General features: G+C 44.7%; 1 protein-coding gene across 2 annotated transcripts in view; it reads left to right on the top strand.

Moving 5' to 3' along the window:
• The window catches only part of PLCE1 (phospholipase C epsilon 1), a 343,905-nt gene that overhangs the window by 207,582 nt on the left and 116,569 nt on the right, over positions 1-19,754 (top strand). For both annotated transcript variants that reach the window (XM_090058651.1, XM_090058650.1), the window contains one exon: positions 6,370-6,686. In XM_090058651.1, coding sequence (XP_089914777.1) covers positions 6,370-6,686 — 317 coding nt within the window. The remainder of the gene's footprint in view (positions 1-6,369; positions 6,687-19,754) is intronic.

The following is a 19,754-nucleotide window of genomic DNA, read 5'->3' as shown; positions in this document are numbered from 1 at the left end:
AGCTCTTCTATTTCCGTTATGTGGTCCCGGATCTCTCTCTGAAGAGCTCCTATTAAGTCCCTTGCCACCTCCAACTTCCGCTGCGTCTGTAGCTGTTCCTCTGTCGGGGTTCTGCCTGCCCCAAGAGCCTGCTCCTTCCAATTCCCCAACTCTGCCTGCATGTGGCACAGTTTATCCTCCCTGACCTGGCTTTTCTTAGCTTCTTGGGCCATTACTCGTTCTAATTCCTTAGTTTTCTCCACCTCAGCGGCTAGGAGGCGTCTCAGTTCTTTTATCGCCCCATCCCTTTTTCCCGACACTACCTGTCGTTCGAGGGCCACGGCTCTCGTCTCGGCTCTTTCTTTCAGAGCCCTAACCAATCCCAACTCCTGTTCCAGGCGAGCCACCGTCTCTTCTAGCTCCCTTGTTCTTAATTCCCATGCCAGCATTTCTGGCCCTTGTCCTTCTAGAGGCCCTTCCTGGTCTCTATCTAGGCTCTGGCCCTCTGCATAATGGGCATCCATACCTGGTTCTGCCTCGGGGTCTGTGGTCAACAACCTTTTCTGCCCGCGCTCTAATCGGGCTATCCCTTCTTGCATTCCCTCCATTTTTAGCAGGTCAACAAAATTCTCTGGCCTCTGGCCGTTCGGCTTTTTCTTCTGTGACATTATTAGCCCTACCCTTATCTGCCTTGGGTCCGGGCCTCAGTCTTTCCTCCCCAATTCTTAGCAATGGGTATCTTCCCGTTGCACCACCACTAAACTGCGGCACTCTCCTCTCACTATAAGAGTCCGACTACTAATTTAGCCCTGGGTCCTCCGGGCCTCGCCCTCTCTGGGGCCTGTACCGCGCTCACCGCGCTCTGCGCCCTCCCCGGGCCTGGGGCTCAGGTGGCCTTAGCCGTGCCTGGCCCCCTTGACCCTTTCCTTGGGTCTTTTCTCGTCACCCACCTGGGCAAAGTGCCGTCCTTACGGGCCAGGGTCCAACCCCGTGCTCCGTGCCACGCCGGCACAAGCCGCTGTGCCTCCCTGGCACTGTGCCCCTACTGGGCACCCAGGGCCCCCAAACTGCTGGGGAGCCCCGCTGAGGCCTCCTCGCTCCCCTACAGCCTCACCCGGTCCTCCGGTGTAAACTATAACTAAACACTCAAGCCATCTGGCTATAACATAAGCAAAGGCTCCACACGCCTAATAACTCCAAGCCCTACCAGGGCTCTCAATCCTACCTCCAGTTAGGGCGATCCTGTTCCCTGCATCATTGCAGCCGGTTAGCGCGATGAAGTAGTAGCCACTAACCCCGGCCGCTCAGCTCAGCCGCAGAGCTCCTGCTCCTGCGGCAGCCAGAAGGGAACTGTTCCCTAGGCTTTGGCCTAGCTGTTTATAAGGGCCTGGCCCTGCCCCCTCCTGGCCACATGACCTGCCTGGTTGCCCTAGCAACCCCCATCTGTGTTGCTTCAGGCCTCTCCTCTTCCTGGTCTCTCCTTAGGAGCGGGGCGCGGGAGTGCCCCGCGACACAAAGGTTCCAAGATAGGCTCTAGACTCACCACCTGTAGGATAATGAGCTGTTGCCTTAAGGGCAAAATGCATGCTTCTGCCTTCCTTTGACATGCCCCATGCCTCACAGATGTTTTATAATTCTCTTGTTATGTTGGGGTCTCAGCCGCTATAGGCTTACCCCTTGCTCTCTAGCTAGGCATGTCAGTCAAAACTCACTAAGCAGGGCTTGACTCCAAGGCTGTAGTTCTCTAACCTGCTCAGGCTCACGGCCCTCCGTTTCATACTCTCTGCAACACCAGGCCTACTGGCCCTTCTGCACTATGCCCCTGGGGTGCCAGACTGTTGGGTCCTCAGCTCCCTCTGGCTTTACCCCTCTTTCTGTAGTTAGGGCCATTCACCTAAGTCCATCCACTAGGACCTGGTTTCAAGGCTCCTATATCCCCTTCAAGCAATTCTGGGCTCATGGCCCTAGTGTTGCATCCCTAGTGCAGCAGGACCTCTTGAGCCCTCTGTCATGTTGTTTCTTGGCGCTAATGAGGCCTCCTCCTCCCCTACAGCCTCAGCCACAAGCCACCAGCCTTACCATTAAATGTAAACCATAGGCCCCTATCGCCATAAAACAAAAATAAAAATAGGAGAGGCAAACTGCCTGCTTACATGCAATTGTGCTTATGTCTCACAGTGTGGTGCATTCTTCCCAAAGAGGCTGCCATAGCTGCCCCATAGCCATTGGGAGTCCCCTTCTCTGCTGCCCCCCTGACCTCCTCCACTTGAGGTTTATATGGTTCTGGCCTCTCCCTTCCTGTCACCTGACCAGCTGGCAGGGCTCGATCCTTAACCCATGCTTGACTGGACAGCTGTGCCCAGAAGGTTCTGGATTTAAAGGGTCCGCTCTGCTTCCTGATAACAGGGCTAGGGCTCCATGTTAAGGTGGGGAGGGGTGGGCGGAGATGATCTGCCCAGCTTGGCCCGGCCCGGCCCAGTGTGACTCAATCCACAGTGCCCAGGGGTCTATACCCCAGGAGTTACGGGCAGAGCCTGGCAAGAGCAGCTGCTCTGCCCCCCCCCACCCCGCCACCTGCTGTGTACAACAGGGTCCTTCCTCTGGTGGGGAGCCTGGCCCAGAGACCCCCCAGGCCAGGGCAGCCTCAGGCTTAGGTAGCTGCCCCCAGGCTGGGGTTGAAGGGCATAACCTGTAGCTGGCATGGGGCACTTTTACATGTGCTCTGGAAGTGAGGATGAGACGCTTTAGCTAGAGTGGTAAACACTGTCTCCTGTTTCAGTGTCCCCACGCTTAGAAATGGTGGTAGGGGCACTGGAATTAAAGCTTGTTTGATGAGTTTTATTACTAAATATCCATTATTGGATCAGTATCAGCCGATATGGCTGATTTAATAATCAGCTATTGGTGTTGGCCAAGAAAATCTTTGTCAGTGCACCTCTACTGAGAGCAGCTGAGCACACAAGAGAAAGCTTGCTGGCTGTACACCCCACTATCCCCAGTTGAAAAGGTGGGGAACAGAGCCCTGTGGAGTGTTGGAGGACCACAAGAAGGTGCAGACATTTCAAGAAATGTTTCAAGGGTCTTTTCTGAAGTACTTTGGCTATTATGAAGCACTTCTTTGGCCTCAAATGTCTTTATCCCCACTGTTTAGAGCACTTCAGAAGCCCATGCAGTACTTCAAACAACACATCAGTCTATGGCTTGAGCTTGGCTTCTGTGAAAATGTCCCTCCTAGTGACAGCTGGATTTTTACAGTAGAATGAAGCTGTCTTTTGAAGTCATTGTTGTGGAAGGAGAGACTGTCTCTCATGTAATTACATACCAAGCTCTGAAAATCAGTATAGTCACCCTTAACTGGATTCTTTCTTCAACAGGCAGCCAAAGTTGAGAGTAGGAAATTGGGGTGACAGGTAACCTCTGAGACTGAGCAAATAAACTATTAAACTCTTGTTCAACTATGGCTTCTTCAGTGTGCTGGGCCTTATTCTTAGATATAGGAAATTTCAGGTATATTGTGGTATGTAAGGAGAATTCAGGATCCAAAACAAATAGAAGCACATGAAACATCTGATAATCTAAATGCAAACATTTGATGGTGGTGGACATAACAGAAGATGAATGTTTCAGAGCACTTCCCTCTGCAGAGCATCACCTTATTCTTACTGGAGTAAAAGTATCCAGGGACCAGCTCACCTACCTTCAGTCAGCCACTGTCTTGATCTGACATTCACACTGAAGGTAAGCTGTTCCATCTGGAGTACCCTTTTCTTATAAAAAATAGTATTTCTACCTATTGTTAGCACCACAGCTTCCATATTCTTCACAGTCTATTCTCTTACCACTTGAAAAAACAGAATAATTAGCTTCTTTTCTCTTCCCCTACCCACTTATGGTCAAAATAATAATAATGCATTTATTATGCATAATAATAATAACAGCAATATACACAACTTAACTATATAATCTTACTACATCTACATGATATAAAACTAATTACATTTTTTATTTTAGCATATGTTTAGGTCCTAAAAATGTTGAACAGTTCTTTGGATAAGCTTTTTAAAGCTTCTTGTTACTGAACCTCTGAGCCTTTCATAATTGTTTTTCCCTCTACAATATAACATGATCATGAAGGAAGGAAGGATCAAGGAAGAACCATATATAGGATAAAAATAGGATGCTTTCTCAAAACTTCCTACAGGGCCACTGGTTTTCACAACTGTGATAAGTTTGTTTTGACATTCAGTGTGCTATATATAGCAAGTTTAATTTTTGATTTCTTGACAATCTACTGGTTAACAGTGGCCCTTGCTTAAACAAATGAAACCCCAAAGTCTCATGCTGTATATTTATGTGGTTGATTATAATACAACAATGAAACGGTATCAGTTATTATTTGTGTAGAATGATTGATTGTATAAAAGTTCTATCTTCCAATTGTGTAGAAGTTATATCTTCTGTGTGTGTGAAGTAGTTTGCTCCTATGAAAAAGTTTAACATAAAACAATGATTCTCAACCAGGATGCCATGACACCTGGAGTGCCTTGAAATCCTTTTAAGGGTGTCGTTGAGTGTCACATAATATTAACACTATTAAGTCTGCAACCATGATTCACAAGATAAACCCAGAGATTTCAGATAGGAATTCATGGTGTTAAAAACATTCTGATATGTTGTGGTGTTTCTGAGTTCTTTACAACAACAAAAAATGCTCTGTCATTTTTCTGTAGTCAAACAATGAGTGAAAACTAGGAGCTGGCATTTTCTAAGTGTTGCTTCGAATCTATCAAGGCATGCCTGTCCATAAAGAGGTTGAGAACCACTGATGTAAAATATAGGTCTGTTTATCTCTTTTAATTTCCGAGGCACCACTACTTGTATATCATAAAATTATAGTGACTTTACTTTGTAATGATAGCTAAAACATACACCCTTGCAAATACATGCAGAAGAAAGACAAATGACTTTTATCTCCAAACATTTTGTTATATGAAAAAATACAGTGAACACAATTGAATAATAACTTCTAACAGTGCTATTAATGAGAAGAATCAGAGCCAGAGAATCAGGGAGAAAATAAGACAAGACACAAATATTGTTTTATTTTTAAGTTATATATATTGCAATTATGTCCAGAGGGTCCAAACAAGGACCAGAGCTCCTTTGTCTGATCTACACACAAACAAAATAAAGCAATCCCTCCACCCCAAAGAACCATATTTTCATAGATTCATAGACATTAGGGGCTGGAAGGGACCTTGTGAGATCATCGAGTCTAGCCCGAGGCAGGAAGTCTGCAGGGATCAAATGAACCCACCAAGATAAACATCCAAACACCTTTTGAATGAGTCCAAAGTAGGTGCTTGCACCACCTCTGGGGGGAGTCTGTTCCAAACCATGGATACTTGGACTATAAAAAAGTTTTTCCTTATATGGAGTCTGAATCGGCCTTCTAAAAGTCTGTGGCCATTAGACCTAGTTATCCCCTGGGGAGCCCTGGTAAATAAGTGTTCTCCCAGACCCTGATGCACCCGCCTTATATACGTATAAGCAGCCGCCAAGTCCCCCCTGAGCCTTCTCTTTGCCAAGCTGAAGCATTCCGTGTCCTTCAGCCTTTCCTCATAAGGCTTGCTCTCTTGGCCTTTGATCATACAGGTGGCTCTCCTCTGGACTCTCTCAAGCTTATCCACATCCCTCCTGAGGTGGGGGGGAGGCCCAAAGCTGGATGCAGTACTCCAGCTGCAGCCTCACTAAGGCCAAGTAAAGCAGGAGAATGACATCCCTAGTTTTGCTTGAGATGCATTGGTGGATGCATGCCAGAGTTTGGATTGCTCTGCTGGCCACGGCATCGCACTGGGGGCTCATGTTCATCTTGTGGTCAATCAAGACACCCAAGTCTCTTTTGGCTGCAGTGCTAGTGAGCATAACACTGCCGAGCCTATAAGTATGATGTTGTTTTTTTCTTCCAAGATGAAGTACCCTGCACTTCTCTGTGTTGAATGCCATCAGGTTTTGTTCCACCCACTTTGCAAGCATTTCCATAGCAAGACTGAAGAAGTGGATAAAACAGAAATGAAAATTGGGGTATACATTACAAATAAAAGCAAGAACATTTTGCACCCATCAGTAGTCTCAGTGGTCCCACTAGACCCAGGTCACCAGCTGCCTCACTAGTTCCACACAATATAGTTTTGTAGGTAGATAGGATAATTACCTGAACAATTTCTTGAGTTATTTAAATATAAAAATGTAATCCTGTAATATTGTTTAATTAAATAAACGATACAAAAGACCAAAAATAATCATGTATTTCATATGGATTTAAACAATTTATTCCAGTAAATGAAGGCAAAAGGCTACATAATCTTATTTAATTTGTTTTTGTTTTAGAACGTCAACTGTGCACATCGATGGCTGGTTCAAATGCTCTCCCTTCCAATGTAGCTGGTATCAGTAAAGAGCTGATAGAACTGCAGCACCTCATCCAGTTTCCAGAGGAAGTTGCAAGTATCCTGACTGAACAGGAACAGGATCTGTACCGAAAGGTCTTACCCATTGACTACCTCTGCTTCTTAACCAGGGATCTGGGTAATGCTGAATGCCACAGTAAACTTCCATGCATAAAAGATTCCATAACTGCAACTATTCTTTCCTCCCCAAATGGTGAACACAATGCTGTCGAAGATCTTGTAACAAGATTTAATGAGGTAAGGCAAGATGTTTTATTTACTTTATATGTAAATTATTTAGCTTTCTAATGCAATATCTGGGTCAGTTTTATTCCTTTGTATCCAGAGACAGAATTTAGATCTATGTGTTTATGTTTTAAAAAGGTGGCTAGGAGATTTATCTATATAACTTCCATTGAAATTAGTGAAAGTTATATAGCTAACCTCCCTAAACAGAGAGAGTTAATTAACTGTATTAATTTGAAGTTAGGCAGAACGCAGAGCATAGGTGCACCTTATAAGCTAATTAAATAAGTGTTGCATAAACTTTTATGAGTTCAAGCTCACTTCATCAGATGCTGTACTTCCCTAGTCAATTTTGAACATATTAGTCCAGGGAATCTCAGGGTGCCTCTCTATAAGTTGGGAAATAGGGGTTTGCTGCTTACAGGGTGTGTCTACACATGCATTTACTCCATCTTAGATTTACTGTGCAGTAACCTACTGTACAGCAAGGGTTTTTGGGTAGGTGTCTATACATGTAGGGATTAGGGAGAAGATTTTCTCCCAGGTCCCTGAAGCCTTTCAATGCACCCCTGTGGTCACTTGGGAGAGCTCCAGCTGCAGCTGCCAGCACCTGGCAGCAATCTTAAAAAGACAGCCCCACTCTCTGGGCAGCCTCTTCCTTGCCTAGGAGCAGCATGGCAAGTGCAGAGACAGCATGCAGCAGCTTTCTCCGTGGCCACCCTGCCTCCCTGTGCACCTCGTCCAACAGACCTGGGATGATGAGCAGTGGCTGGATGCATTTCAGCTGACCCGGGTCACCTTCCGGGACCTGCTCCACCAACTCCAGTCCCACCTGGAGCAGCAGGACACCAGCATGTGCCCGACCCTTCCTCCTGACCCCTGGCTGGACCTCAAGCTTCTGAAGCTGGCCATGCCTGCCAGCCTCCACTATGTGGACACCTGTTTGGTGTGAGCAAGGCCACCACTGGGGAAGCCTCCTGGAAGTATAGGAGGCCCTCCAGGATGTGCTGGCAGATTCTGTGCTCCATGTCCATGACACTTTGGTGATGGTGGGTCCTCCTGGACTTGACCCACATCCCAGTCACCTGCCTGCCCCACAGAGACCATCTCTATTACAGCCATAAGGGATTTCACTCCATGGTCCTGCAGGCTGTCGTGGACCACCATGTCACATTCACACATGTAAGTGCTGGCTGGGTGGGCACAGCTCATGATGCTTGCATAATTTGGAACTCCAGCATGGTGGGACTGGTGGAGAGCAGGTGCTTTGTGGTGAGGCTGCTGGACCTGCAGCTAGGTGCCATTGTGTTTCCACCCCTGCTCATTGGGCACTTGCCTTCTGCTCCTGCCCTGGCTGATGCGGCCCTACACCAGCCACCCAGACCCCCTCCAGGCCCACTTTAGCCAGTGCCTGGACCTGTACCCTGGTCAAGTGTGCCTTTGGCTGCCTCAAGGACCACTGGCACACCCTTACTGTCTGCCTCGAGGTCACCAAGGAGAACCTCCCCTGGGTTATCTTTGCAGCCTGCAAGCTGCATAATATCTGCAAGGCCCAGGGGGAGCTGTTCCATGAGGCCTGGGTGGAGGAGGGGCAGCAGGCAGAGGCTGCCTGGCAGTGGGAGCACCACCTGCAGTGGCAGGTCCTCCCCTCCTGCCTCCCTCCTCAACATACAGATTCCCTTCCTCCCTCCCACCTCAACACAGAGAACCCCCTCCCCAACAAACAGAGCCCCTATACCACCTACCCCACCCACCAATAACAAAAACCCTCTTCCCAGTAAAAACTATGTACAAAGTGGGGGGTTTTGGTGTCTCAGAGTGAGGTTCATGGAGTTGGAGCATCTAGGAGGCAGAGACTGTGGACAGTTGGCCAGTACCCTGGCCTCCTGCTGGTCCTCCATGGGTGTACACACCATGGCATGTGCAGTGGGCGAAGGGCTCACCTGGGGGTGATGGTGGCCACTGGCCCTCTGACACAGGCAGCTTTGCCTTTTGCCAGGGGCTGTCCATGGTCACCAGAGCCAGTGTGGGGTCCTGTCCCTACTGCTGGCTGCTCCAGCTCTGCACCCACATGGAGCCAAGGTAAGTGACAGGCCTGGGCCCAGGCAGGGGAAGGTCTGTATGACTGACCACAATCGTGGTTTGGCTGTGCCCAAAAGACCATGCCTGCAAGACATGTCACCAGAGGAGGGACCCTCGAGAGTACAGTATCCCACAAGTGATTCATCGGGGGAGCAGCTCCTGCCACTGCACACACCCTGGGAGGGCATGGGGGCATGGGCCTCCAGCTTTGCATGCGGGATGAGGGCAGGCTGCTGCTGCGGGCTGGGGCAGAGTGGCACCAGGCTCTTCATGGTGGGGGGATTGCACTTGGGCTGCACTCGAGATGGGCAGCAGTGGCACTGGGAGGGGGACTACAGGGCTGCAGCCACCAAAATTCATCCTATCCCCCTTCCCAGAGCTGACCCAACCTGCCACAGCAACCTACCCTTGCCCCATGTGCAGATCTGGGGGCATATGCCCCCCTATCTCCTCCCAGGGTGTGTGTGCAGCAGTGGGAGACCCCCCCTCCATGCCTCCTGGACAAGCTATTCATGGCTCTGTCCCACATTCTGCCCCAGCTCTGCATCACCTGACCCTGCCGCAGCCCCACTACCTCCCCCCCCGCTGGGGCCTTGATCTGCCCCCACCATGCCCCTTCCCTTACAATAGACTTACCAGCTGGATCCAGCTGCTCTCCATGCTGCCAGGCTCTACTCCTGGCCATCTACATGCTGCACTATGGCTGTGTGCATGCATGGGGCATGTATCAGTCACATTATCAGTCAAATCAGCCAAAAAAAAACAGCTGCCAGTATTGTCAATTTTCCTTATGTTGGTGCCAATCCAATACAATATGGGACTGATATATCAGTGCACCTCTAGTAATTGTGCTTTAACTCTATTCTTCTCATATTCTTTCACATACAACCATAAAAAATAATTTGTATTTTTAAATGAGAGTTTAAAATCAAATTGGTACTCAAAGGAGAGCACAGAAATATGAAGGTGGATCAGTCCCGGTATTAATCCCAAAATGAATGTTCTGTTTTGCAAGTAAATGGGATCCATTTTGTTCAACATGTTTTTAAAATCATGCCTTTTTTTAACTAATGTTTTTTGGTAGTGTGAAGAATCTTAATGCCATCAGCTAGAACAAGTGAAGGGTACTTTTCCCTTGGTCATTAGTGTAGACACGGGGTATGGTGATTGAAGAACCTAGAGTCTGTGCTTTCTTACGACCTGGCAAACCACAGTTGCCGGAATAGTTACCTTGGGTATTTTGCAGTTAGCTTCTTATGTATCACATTTTGATACTGCCGCTGATCCTTTCATTTCACAGTACTTTTTGGCCCTGTTGTAGGACTAATTCTTCATGCCACTGTAAATCTATTTCTTGGCTAGCCAGTGAGTGTGCTAAATAACAGTTAGTCAAAAATCAATCCCAGGTTAGTAGCCTATTGGGCTAGTATGGTTACGTTTCTGTAGCCAGTGGTACAAAAGGGAGACTATTCTCATTTGACTCACCAGTCCAAATGACTTGGTACCATTGTTCAACAGGATCAAAATGGTGTACTTTGGCATGAATCCAAAAACAAAGCTTGAACTTATCACCTCAGTCACCTCTGGAGTTGTAGTGAATTGCCTTAACTGCTTTGCATCCTTGTTCCTACATAATACTATGGTGTATTATTGCCAAGTATCATCTGAAATAGACTTCTGACAAAAATTGAAAAATATTGTGATTAAGTGGAATTATTGTACAATATGTGCTGCCTGTAATAAATCAGTATCTTGGTAACTGCTTTATTTTACGGTTGAATATATCTGTTGTCATAGCTTATCAGTTAAGAGTGGACTTCCTAAATATATTTGTTTATAAATATACAAGAAAATTCCTGCACAAAGAGTCATGCTTTTGTTGGCAAAAGGTAGTGAGTACTTGCTGATTTTCTAGCATTGCCTATAAAAATAATGGAGTGCCTTTATAATGTGGGAGCCAAAATATATTCAAAATGACAGGCTTCTGATATATAACAGGAGAAATTATTTTATACCATTGTTCTTTTCTTCAGTGAGCAATTATTGAATGCAAAATTTTTCATATTGCATATTACCTTTAGTAATTTTTTTGATAAATGTAACCATAGATTTATGCAACTGTTTTAACAGCTGCTGTTTTATGATAAAAAGAAATTTCAGTATTTGCTCTAAAGACCAAATCCTGACATTCTTCTAAGAGTTTCCATTAGATAAGGAATGCAGGACTGGTAAAATATAATAAAAAATTTGCCCTTTAGATTTAATTATATAGGGCTAAATCAAGATCTCATCCATATTAATTTGTTGTTATAATTTAAATTAGACTGATATCCACAGACCTCATTCATGAATGGGGCTGCAAACTTCCATTGACCTGATGGTGCAGGATCAAGCCACTGAGGGCAGAATTATCATCCATTTCCTTTATATAAGAAAAATATGAAGTCCCCTTGCTATTACAAAGCTTTTGCTTGCTAGCTATTATTTAAATACTGTCACTGGAGGACACAGACAATACAAAAGTGTTATTTGCTGGCAGTTTTATTTGCTTTGATTTTCTTAAATCATGCTGCTCATTTGAATTATAATATTTGGCCTGAGGAAGAGCAAAGGCTATCAAAGGGGAAAGAGTCTGTGGTACATGGTTAACATGAGGCATTATGAAATGGGAGTGATTAATAAACTGCTGACCAAGAGAAAGGAGCAGAATCAGAAACCAGCTTTCCTATGCACAGATACATATGGTGACCCAGTATATTTTAGATTCAAACAGCAAATTGTGGTGTGAGTAAAAGCAGACTCTTCCTGCTCTCTGTATTTGTGAAGCATATTACTAGACATACTGGTTACTAATGACAAAGAAGAAAACATGAATTCTCTTTTACTAACATGCCCACTGTATACTGGTTGTTCATTTCTGTTGGATTCTGGAAGCAGTTCTGCGCAGTAATGTTCACTCATCAGGAATACTCTCCAGAAAGTTCTTCTGCCACTGCAAGACAGGATGACAATAGTTGGAACTCCTGCCTTGTGTAATGTTTTATTAGACATCTATTTGTTTTAATATGGATCCAAAATAGTGAGCCTATGATTCCTGTTTAATTTGTGGGAGACCTTGGATTGACTGGGTCTGCCTGTGTGGGAGTGTAAATCTATTTTTGTCAGCTATTCTTGTCCTAAGATCACAGTGTGATAATCTTGTTATATAACCCCTTGAAAGTGCAAAAAAGTAAAAATAAATAAAATTAATAGCCAAATAAAAAAAACTTCCAGAGCAAGTGCCTGGCCTTACTATTAATATAACATATCAAAAGAAAACTGCTGTTTTTCTCCCAGCCAGAAGAGAGTTGAAGGAGATTACATTTCGTGTAGATGAAAAGATCCTAGCAGTGGGTTTAAAAATAAAAGTAATTAGTTTAAAGATAGAATAAGTGGTTAGGAAAGATCCTTGCTTTGGCTCCCAGACTTCTGTAGAAATGAATACTACTCAGAATTTTTTCAGGATCTCTTGAAGAATGTGAATACCTGCTTCCTCAGGAACCATGAATGATTAGTTTTAACTTTAGACAGAAGTAGAGATTATGATTGATGCTATTTCTTTGATTCTCAACCCTTTTAGAATCAAGACACCCCACCAGAATTTTTCTGAATTTAGTGGCACCCTATTTCAAAAATGTTATAAAAAAATAAGTAGTGACATGTTTATGAATGTTATTAAAACTTTTCTTCTAAAGTCCCTTTACCTTAGATTAGATCTCTTTAAAAAAAGAAAGAAAAATGTTAAGATCTTTAGATCTAAATTTTTTACATTTTTAAAAAAATTAAAAATATGGAAATAAAGTAGAAAGACTGCTTTTAAGGCAGTGTTACTGTTGAGAAGTTAAGAAGTTGAGAAGTTCTTGAAAAATATTGGAAACCCAAAAATTCAAAAAATGAAAACACTGCAGGGTCATCGCCCCATAGTTACATGGATACTAGGTAGTGACTAGGGCTTTGCAAAATGTTGATGGGTGTTTCGTTTCGAAGCTGTTTTGATGTGCTTCAGGCTCAAAACAGTGAAATTGAAAGGCTTCAGAACAAAACAAGGGCACTCAATCAGTGAGTGGGGAATCAAGTGGGAGGCTGGGGAATTGAACCAGTAGCTGGAAGAATGTTTAGGTCCCTGAACATCCCCCCTAGTTCAGTTCCCCAGATCCCTGATCTTTCTCCCAGCTCTTCCAGGGGGCATGGGCCCCTGGATGATGCAGGATGACAGCAAGCTGTCGCTGCCAGCTGGGGATAGCAGCAGCTCTGGGCTATTTCCCCAGCTGGCAGCAGCAACCTGCTGAAACACTGCACGCAGATCCGGGGGCTGCCTCCCCCCAGGAAGAGTTGGGGAAATGATCAGAGAGCTGGAGAATCAAACCAGGAGCTCTGGCTGACAGGTAAATTTGCCCCAGCTCTGGGACAGTACATGGCACCCTGCTGACCAACCCTGCAATCACACCATGGTGCAGCTGCCACATGGGTGCCAGGCAGAGGGTGGCAATCCCTGCTGCTCTGCCACAGGTGCCCAGAGGCCTCAATCTCTGTTGCCAGAGCTGGTGAGTGCGGGACTTTTTTGTTGTTGTTTTTAAAAAACTCTGCACTCGCCAGCTGTGGAGCATGTGGATAACAGCATGCTGATGGCTGGGACCAGTGCCAGCACCCGAGTCTGCCCACTGCAGCCTGCGCCGAGCTCAGGGAAGAACTCTGTGCTGGCACTGACCCTAGCTGCAGTGGCAGCCTGCTGTCATCCTGCAGACAGATCTGGGGGCTCATGCCCCGCTGGAGGGATGTGGGGCTGTGCCAGACTTTTGGAATTATTGTTTCAAAAAAGTGTAATTGTGAAGATAAATTTGGAGAAACCTTGAACTTACTGAAATTAATAGGAATGTTACCATTGACTTCAGTTGGACCCATGTTTCATCCGTTTCTTTTAAACCTTGTTTTACCAATCCTAAAAATGAAAAAATGATTCTTTTGCGTGTAAACTCACAGTGAAGTACCTTAACATTTTAAAACTTCCTTATAATTTGTGTGTTCCAGAGTTGGATTGTATTTTTAGATTAACAAAATATAAAATACTTTGAGATTGTATTCTTAGTTATTGCCATGGCCTGTGTTTTGTTCTTGTTTCTTGTACCTGTGAAGTATATACAAAATAACAAAGGTACAGTAGAATAATTTTAATAGATTTCAAAGGGAAAATAATGCTTCTTAATTTAGTTTTCTTAACACATGACAAAAAAAATTGGGCAGTAGAATAACCAGGCAATTTTGTTTTTTCTTTTCTCTTTCCTCCTGCAGTTGGCTGAGGTTTATGATTATTTCATTAGAGGGACATAAGATTTGTAATGCTTTTGACCTGTTTGGCTTGAAACACTATTTCTTTTATATGTGTACTTGTATTTTTCCTATAAACTGTGCATTTTTCACACACACATTTTAATGTTCCTGTCACTAAATAATTTGTGAGGTGGGACCTTTTGTGAAATGTTAGGACACAGTTGCGAATTTTCAACAATGGCAAACTAAATAATACTTAAAAATTGTGCATGAATATTCTGTGAGTGTCCAGAATCGGCTCTCAAGTACTAGGCTTTGACATGACAGTCTCTGTAGCTACAATATGGTGAAAGGAGACTATTTTATAAAAACACAGGAAAATTTAATTGTTTTATTAAAAATGATAAATCTTTAAGTTTGAAGGTAATTTAACATAGGTATTAGCATAATTTTAAGTCTTTTATTGTGAAAGAAAAGTCCTTCAGAACCTCTAAGAATGCATGGTTGCACTGACATATTAACTTCTAAAGAATTTGAAGACGATTATGGGTCTGACATCTCCACTCATTTGTAGTACTTTTTATATCATTATAACTTTGTTTAACTACTTAAATTAATTTCATTTTGACAGGTATGAGAGGTGAATCAGGCATTAGATTTTTTAGAATATTCTGAATTATTTTTAGCCTTTTATGTATAGGAATGCTGCCAAAAGATTTTAAACTATATTGTAGCCTATGCCATATGCTTTTTGGTATGTTCATGATTTTAGTCCCTACATGAACATTCCAGGCCACATGCATTCATTGTCTACTTATAAATATGAATTGTGTGTACCAACTGCATACAAAAGCTATGCTGTTTAAAAGATTGATCAAAACTTAGTTATGTGATACACAGTCCTTCTGAGCACAACTTGTACCCATCAGAAAGGTACAGCTGATGTTTCATTTCCTTCTAATAATATCCTAGGATATTGTAGAATCAAGTACAAAGCTCTGTCAAGAGTGGTGCAGTGGATCAAGTTAAAGGTATATGTTCTTTCCAGTTACACAAGTTGCTTATGTAATTAGCAGTGATGACATTGAGATTAGAATAAATTATTATAACATTTCTTTTATTTTATAGGAAGAAGTAGTTAGCCATATTAGTCTGAAATCAAGCAGGAGGCAGCATACAGATACATTTTCTAAACTAGCTGAATCAGAGATGTATAAGTTTTCACAAGCTCAGTTCATCAGGTGCTTAACATTTTATGCATCTTAAGCTCATGAATCTCTAATTCATTTAGTCAAAAAGGTGCATCTTTACTCTGCCTTCTGTTTGGTTTTACAGTTGAATGTGAATGGTGAGACTTTCAGTTCAACTTAAAGTGAAAGATGATGATGAGAATTTGTGTTAAGGTAGAGTGCCAAATCCCCAATCAATATTCAGTTCCCATTATGCCAAGATAAAGAGCGATTTTTAAACCAGAAGTGGGGGAAAGCTGAAAGATGTCAAAGCGCACACAGGTCAGATTGACGCAGTGCCAAAGGGGGGCATCATTCAGATTCTGTACTGTCTTGAGGAGGATAGTAAGGGAGTAAGAGGTATAACTATAGATAATGGTATGGATAAGTCAAAACATCTAGAGTTCCAAACAAACAGTATGAAAAGAAACAGACAGCAGAGCCAGGACAGAATTTACAAGTGCTTCTACACAAATGCCAGAAGCCTAGAAAATTAAAATGGTGAGCTAGATTTCCTGGTATTAAATGTTGACTTTTGACATAATAGGCATCTCAGAGACTTGGTAGAAGGACAGTAATCAATGGTGTAATTTTTTTAAGAGGTTAAAAACTATATAAGAATGACAGAGCAGGATGTGCAGGTGGAAGAGTGGCACTGTATATTAAAGATAGTATAGATAGTACAGCATAAAAAATCTCTGTGGGTAGAAGTTCCATACTTAAGTAAAAATAATATAGTACTAGGATTGTACTATTGACCACCTGAATAGGAAGGTGAAGGTAATTACTAAATGCTCAGGTTGATTAGAGAAACTGTTAAAATGGGACAAGCAATAGTAACAGAAGTTCAACTATCCTCCCATAGATGAGGTAACATCTCATCAGAGCAAGATGTAGAAATAATTTCTGAATGTGATGTATGACTGTTTTCTAGAAGAAGTCATCTTGGAACCCACAAGAGGAGAAGCAATTCTAGATCTAATCCTGAATAACATGCAAGACTTGTGGTTGTTTGTGATTCCCTTCTGCAGGACACAGAAGCACCAATTTGTCATTCAGATTTGGAGGCCCAGGAGGTGTGTTGCCTGTCTGGAGCCCAAATTCAGGACATCACAGAGAGTCTGCCAAAGCTCATCGATCCTTCGAACAACTACCTTTTCCTGCTTGTCCATATAGGCAACAACAGTACTGCCAGGAATGACACTGACCAGATCAAAGGTAATGATGAGGCTCTTGGCAGGAGGATTAAGCACAAGTGGTGTTCTTATCAATCCTTCCCATGGAGGGCAGAGATCCAAGCAGAGACCTTTGTATCCTGGAACTGAACATGTGACTGAGGTGAGGTGGTGGTGTCTACATAAAGGCTTTGACTTCTTCAACAATGGACAGATATTCTTGGGAGGAGGGCTGCTATCAAGAGATGGGATCCATCTGCTTGTCCATCGGAAAAACATCTTTGGGCATCATATGGCCAACCTGGTGAGAAGGGCTTTAAACTAGGTTCCAAGGGGAATGGTGATCAAAACCCTCCAGCAACTGAGCATGCAGTCCAGAGGGTAAAGGACTCAAAGAAGCAATTCAACCCTAGGAAAGGGCCAGAGAGATACAGGACTTCAACAAGTGGGCATAAAAGGGAAGCGAGAAGGTCAAAATGCAAAATACATCCGATGCATGTATACAAATGCAGGGAATATGGGGAATAAACAAGATAAGATGGAAACCTTTGAAAAGCCTGTGCAAAGAATTATGATCTTTGTGACAGAGGACATGTTCAGGGTCAGGTCTCAAGCTGGCCCACCCACCTCTCTATAGGGCAGTCTGCCCAGTCTCGTCTGCCATGACTTTGCTATTACAATAAACTGGTGGTTAATGCTGGAGGCTTCCCATTACATGCCCTGATGCCAGGGTATGTTATCTATAGCTTCATGCCTCCCCTATACCATGGCCCATGCCTCACAGATGGCATCCAAGATCCCAGCCTCAAGCTGGGCCTAACCTAGTCCCCCACCAGGCCTCACACACTCATACCGCCACCCTCTCGCTGGGGCCTCTTGCACTTCACCCCCTCTGACAGGGTCTCTTGCTCATCACACCATACTGTGCCCCCTCCACTCTGCTCTGCTCTCTCCTGTAGCAACCCTTCTGGCCACCAGGCTTATCCGAATCATGGCTTAGCTGGTGACATGCAATCTCTTGGACCTCTCCTGTGACCCTCACCTGGGTAGTGCCAGCCAGTTCACCACATGGAAGGCCAACTTTGTCTAGCTCCTCGCCAGGCTTCCTATACACAACACCATGATCTTGTGGGGGTTGGCCCATGTGCTGTCCTTCTGACCATCATTCAGTCCTACTCAATGCACTCCCTGGGGCTACTCTTCAGACCATCCCTTCAGCTGTACTCAACCCCAAATTACTCCTAGTCCTTTAGGTTGTGAAGACACCCTACTCTGGGTGGGCCCACCTACACTCCTGCTCTTTCAGAATCTCTCAACTGCCCCTCTCTAGGGCTCCACAGCTGCCCCCTCTCTGAGGCCACACAACTGCCCCCTCTCTAGGGCCACACAACTATCCCCTCCCCAGGGCCTCCAGGGCCTCCAGGGTCTTGCACCCCTGTGGGGCCTAGGGTTTAGGTGCCTTGACATGCTTTACACCCAGGAGGTTCACGGTCCTGGTATTTAAGTGGGGCTGCTACACCACCGGTAGGCCCACCAGGCCTGCCTATCCCAGCAGGATACAGTTTCAAGTCATATCCAGGACCAATGAGGCCTCCTCTGTCCCTATAGCCTCACCCTTACCTCCAAGGTGTTCCAGTAGCAGCTCAGCCCAATGTTGTCTCCCTGGCTGCTCAGCATAGACTGTTGCCTCTCTGGCCTATGTTTGAAAATGGCTGCCCTCATCAGGCACCTGGTGCCTGCCTGCTTCTGCCCTTAAAGTGGCAGGCACCAAAGGTGTACTGCCATAATCTGATAGCGGTGACCGAGACCTGGTGGGACAGCTCCTATAAATGGTATGTGAACGTCAAAGGTTACACTCTATTTTGGAAAGACAGGGTTGGGAGAAAAGGTGGTAGTGTGTATTGTCTTGTATGTCAAAAACACATATGCTTGTTGCCTGGTTCAGGAAGAAGAAAATGGCAAAGCAGAATGAATTTGGGTGAAGATGAATAGTGAAAGACTCAGCACTGATATAATGGTGAGGATTTATTATAGACCACCTAATCAGGAAGAGGAGGTGGATGAGGCAGTCTTCAAGCATATGACAAAGTATCCAAAAGCTGATGGTACTGATGGGAGACTTCCATTACCAGACATCTGCTGGAAAATGCAGCCAAACATAAAATGGCAAGCCAGTTCCTAATGTCTATGGAGGACGACTATCTCTTCCAGAAACTGGAGGATACAACTTGGGCAGTGGTCTCCAACCTTTTTATGGTGAAGATCACTTTTTGTAAGTAAAGTGCACCCCAGGATCTACCGCCCCTGCCTTTTGCCCCCCCAGCCCCACCCCGCCCCCTGCTCTCCCCCTCCCTCTCCCCCCCAACTGCCTGGCACTGACCCCACTCACCCAGCCCACCCAGGCAGCAGGGGGTGTGGCTCAGCCCGGCCACATGCATCCTGCCACTCCAGATCGTGGAGCCTCTGACAGACTAAGATTGATTGTCACAGGCTCCATGAGTGACCAGTTGATTGAGATTGACTGATTGGTGATCACTGAACTAGGGAATCATCTATCTTGGATCCTGTCCTGACCAAAGGGACCAACTGATGGAGGATGTACAGGTGTTGAGTAATTTGAGAAGAAATGATCATGCTATGCTAGAATTCCAGATCCTAAGACAGGGAATGCATGAGGTCAGCAAAATTAGGATGCTAGATTTCAAAAAGGCAGATTCCATCTGCCTCAAGGAGCTAATAGGCATGGTGTCATGGGAGGATGGATTGAAGGATAAAGGCACCCAGGAAGGCTGGGAGCTCCTAAGAGGCACAGTATTGGAAACCCAACAAAAAACTGTCCTGACACAGTGGAAACACAAGAAGAATGGCAGGAGACCAATGTGACTGCACAAGGAGCTTCTAAAATGTCTCAAATGCAAAAAAAAAAAAGCATACAAGCAATGGAAGAATGGGCAGGTCACCAAGGAAGTGTACCAGGAAATAGCAAGAATCTGCAGGGACAAAATCAGGAAGGCAAAAATAAAAAAACAAGGTACACTTGGCAAAGGAGGTTAAGGACAACAAGAAGAGGTTCTATAAGTATGTTGGCCACTAAAGAAGAACCAAGGAAGCTGTGTGTTCTCTGTTAACAAGCCGGGGGAACTCCTACCTGAATATACAAAGAAGGCAGAGCTATTCAACAACTACTTTGCCTCAGTCTTCACAAAAATTAAGTGATTATCTGGATAATAGAGATTGTCTGGATAAGGAAGCAGGCAAGCTCAGAGGGGAGATAGTGAAACAGACAG

Source organism: Crocodylus siamensis, chromosome 7 (genome assembly GCF_052110815.1).
Source record: "Crocodylus siamensis isolate JL-2025a chromosome 7, ASM5211081v1, whole genome shotgun sequence".
NCBI lineage: Eukaryota > Metazoa > Chordata > Crocodylia > Crocodylidae > Crocodylus > Crocodylus siamensis.
Note: the sequence above shows the minus strand (reverse complement) of the source record. Positions and strands in the feature narration are given on the sequence as shown.